At 57.0% G+C, this 2,003-nt stretch overlaps 1 protein-coding gene across 1 annotated transcript; it reads left to right on the top strand.

Annotated features, from left to right (window-relative positions):
- The first annotated feature begins 662 nt into the window (after window positions 1-662).
- Window positions 663-1,785, top strand: LOC125513769 (ethylene-responsive transcription factor 6-like). Its single transcript, XM_048678957.1, has one exon. The coding sequence runs from the start codon at window positions 788-790 to the stop codon at window positions 1,496-1,498; it is 711 nt and encodes a 236-aa protein (XP_048534914.1). The 5' UTR covers window positions 663-787; the 3' UTR covers window positions 1,499-1,785.
- The last annotated feature ends 218 nt before the right edge of the window (window positions 1,786-2,003 follow it).

Here is a 2,003-nt window from a genome sequence, read left to right as displayed (position 1 = left end):
GCATGATCACCTGCAAAAAAAAACGAAGACGCACGACAGCCCAGACTCGTGGCGCTAACTGGGCGGGCGGTACCGCTGACGAGATATACATGAAATTGGTACATACAAACAAACTTGATACAAACAAACAATGGACAAGGTGTGGGCTTGTTTACCTGCTGACGTGGGATCATGTCATAGTTAGATGTGAGATATTATCTCACATCTAGATGCAATATAGACAGACCCAATCTACAAACCCCAACCAGTAGATCAGATACTCATCCTTCCTGACCTGGCGAGGCCGACCGGAAGAGGGAGAACCATGATCTATCGTGGTGGACGACCAAAACATGTGTCGGGCAGGGGTTTCTCACTGCCAGAGAAAGAAAAACTACTCCTAGTTCGGTTAGCACGCCGCCAAATTTGGTGTAGCTGGAGGGGGAAAATCCCCAAACCAACAAGCCAATTTGAGGGGTCTCCGTCTGCCTTGAAGTCGAGGCACGGGTCCCGTCACCAGGCAGCGATGGACAACTTGCGCCACGGGCCGAACCCACGAGGAAGAAGAGTCCAGAGCAGCAGCAGCAGTGCACCACGAGCACATATCGTCCCCTGCTTCGCGCGGCCCCGCAAGAAGTCTCCTGGAACCCATCTTATCCCCTGCCCCGCCCTTTATTAGCGCCCGCACCGGAGGAGGACCGCACCACCACACCACACTCCACGCTCCCGAGCTCTCTCCCCAGCCAGCCACGCCAGCGCGCGAGCTAGACGGTGACTCTCCCCTCTCAGGGTCAGTGCAACGGCAACCATGGCGTTCACGCACCGGCACGACCTCGACCTCATCCGCGCCCACCTCCTCGACGACCTCCACGCCGACGCCGTCGCCCTCGCCAGCAGCGGCGGTGACTCCGACTCGAGTGCTTCGTCGCCGCCTGGGTGGCGGAGGCCGGCGCTCTCCTTGTCGCTGCCGCCGAAGCTAGCGATGACGGTCATGGAGCAGCAGCCTCAGCAGGAGAGCTGCGGCTACGTGGAGGGACAGGACGAGGAGGAGGACTTCCGGCGGTACCGGGGCGTGCGGCTGAGGTCGTGGGGCAAGTTCGCGGCGGAGATCAGGGACCCGGCGCGGAAGGGCGCGCGCGTGTGGCTCGGCACCTACGACGACGCCGTGGAGGCCGCGCGCGCCTACGACCGCGCCGCCTTCCGCCTCCGCGGGTCCAAGGCCATCCTCAACTTCCCCAACGAGGTCGGCACCCAATCCATCCAATGGACCTCGCCTGCTCCCCTCGCCGACACCATCGCCGCCGTGCCCACCGGCGGCAAGAGGATGAGGCCGGCACAGGAGGAAGAGCGCCTGAGGGAGGTGAAGAAGGAGAGGCTGCAGCTGAAAGAGGATGAGGAGGAGGGTGCTAGGGACGCCGACTTCTGGGAGGAGCTGAAGGTGATCTGCAGCCTGCCGCCCCTCTCGCCGCTGTCGCCGTACCCGCACTTCGCCTTCCCGCAGCTCTCGGTCGTCAGCTGAGCAGAGCCGGCCGGAGCGCAGGTCGCTGGCCCGCTAGACCTGTCGACTGTCGTGTCGCGTGCATGGCAGGGGGGCGCCCTCTGCCTAACCCTGAATTTGGTTAGATCACAGGGCGTTCTTTGACTAATCTGTCATCACTACGATAAATTCATTCGTTCTTTCGTAAGTCGTAACCCGTCGAACGACTCGACGTCGTATCAATGAAATGGAATTTGCAAACTAAACATTGTCAAAATCAAAACATTGACAAAAGTTCTAAGTGCTTGCAAAAATTCGTATTCGAATAACATTCCTGTAAGTCGTGACAGAAAAAACAAAGTCAGTGCTCCAAACTGATTTTGAAAGTAGCATTTTCAGAGTATCGATTTTGTTTTTTTGCCACGCCTTTTAGAAATGTGATTTCAAGACGAACTTTTGCCGGCACTTCAAACTTTTTGTCAATGTTTCACCCAATTTTTTTGGATCTTTTTGAATTTTTTTTTATTTTACTGTTCACGGGTGCAGA

The sequence above is a fragment of the Triticum urartu genome, chromosome 1 (genome assembly GCF_003073215.2).
Source record: "Triticum urartu cultivar G1812 chromosome 1, Tu2.1, whole genome shotgun sequence".
Classification (NCBI taxonomy): Eukaryota; Viridiplantae; Streptophyta; class Magnoliopsida; order Poales; family Poaceae; genus Triticum; species Triticum urartu.
Note: the sequence above shows the minus strand (reverse complement) of the source record. Positions and strands in the feature narration are given on the sequence as shown.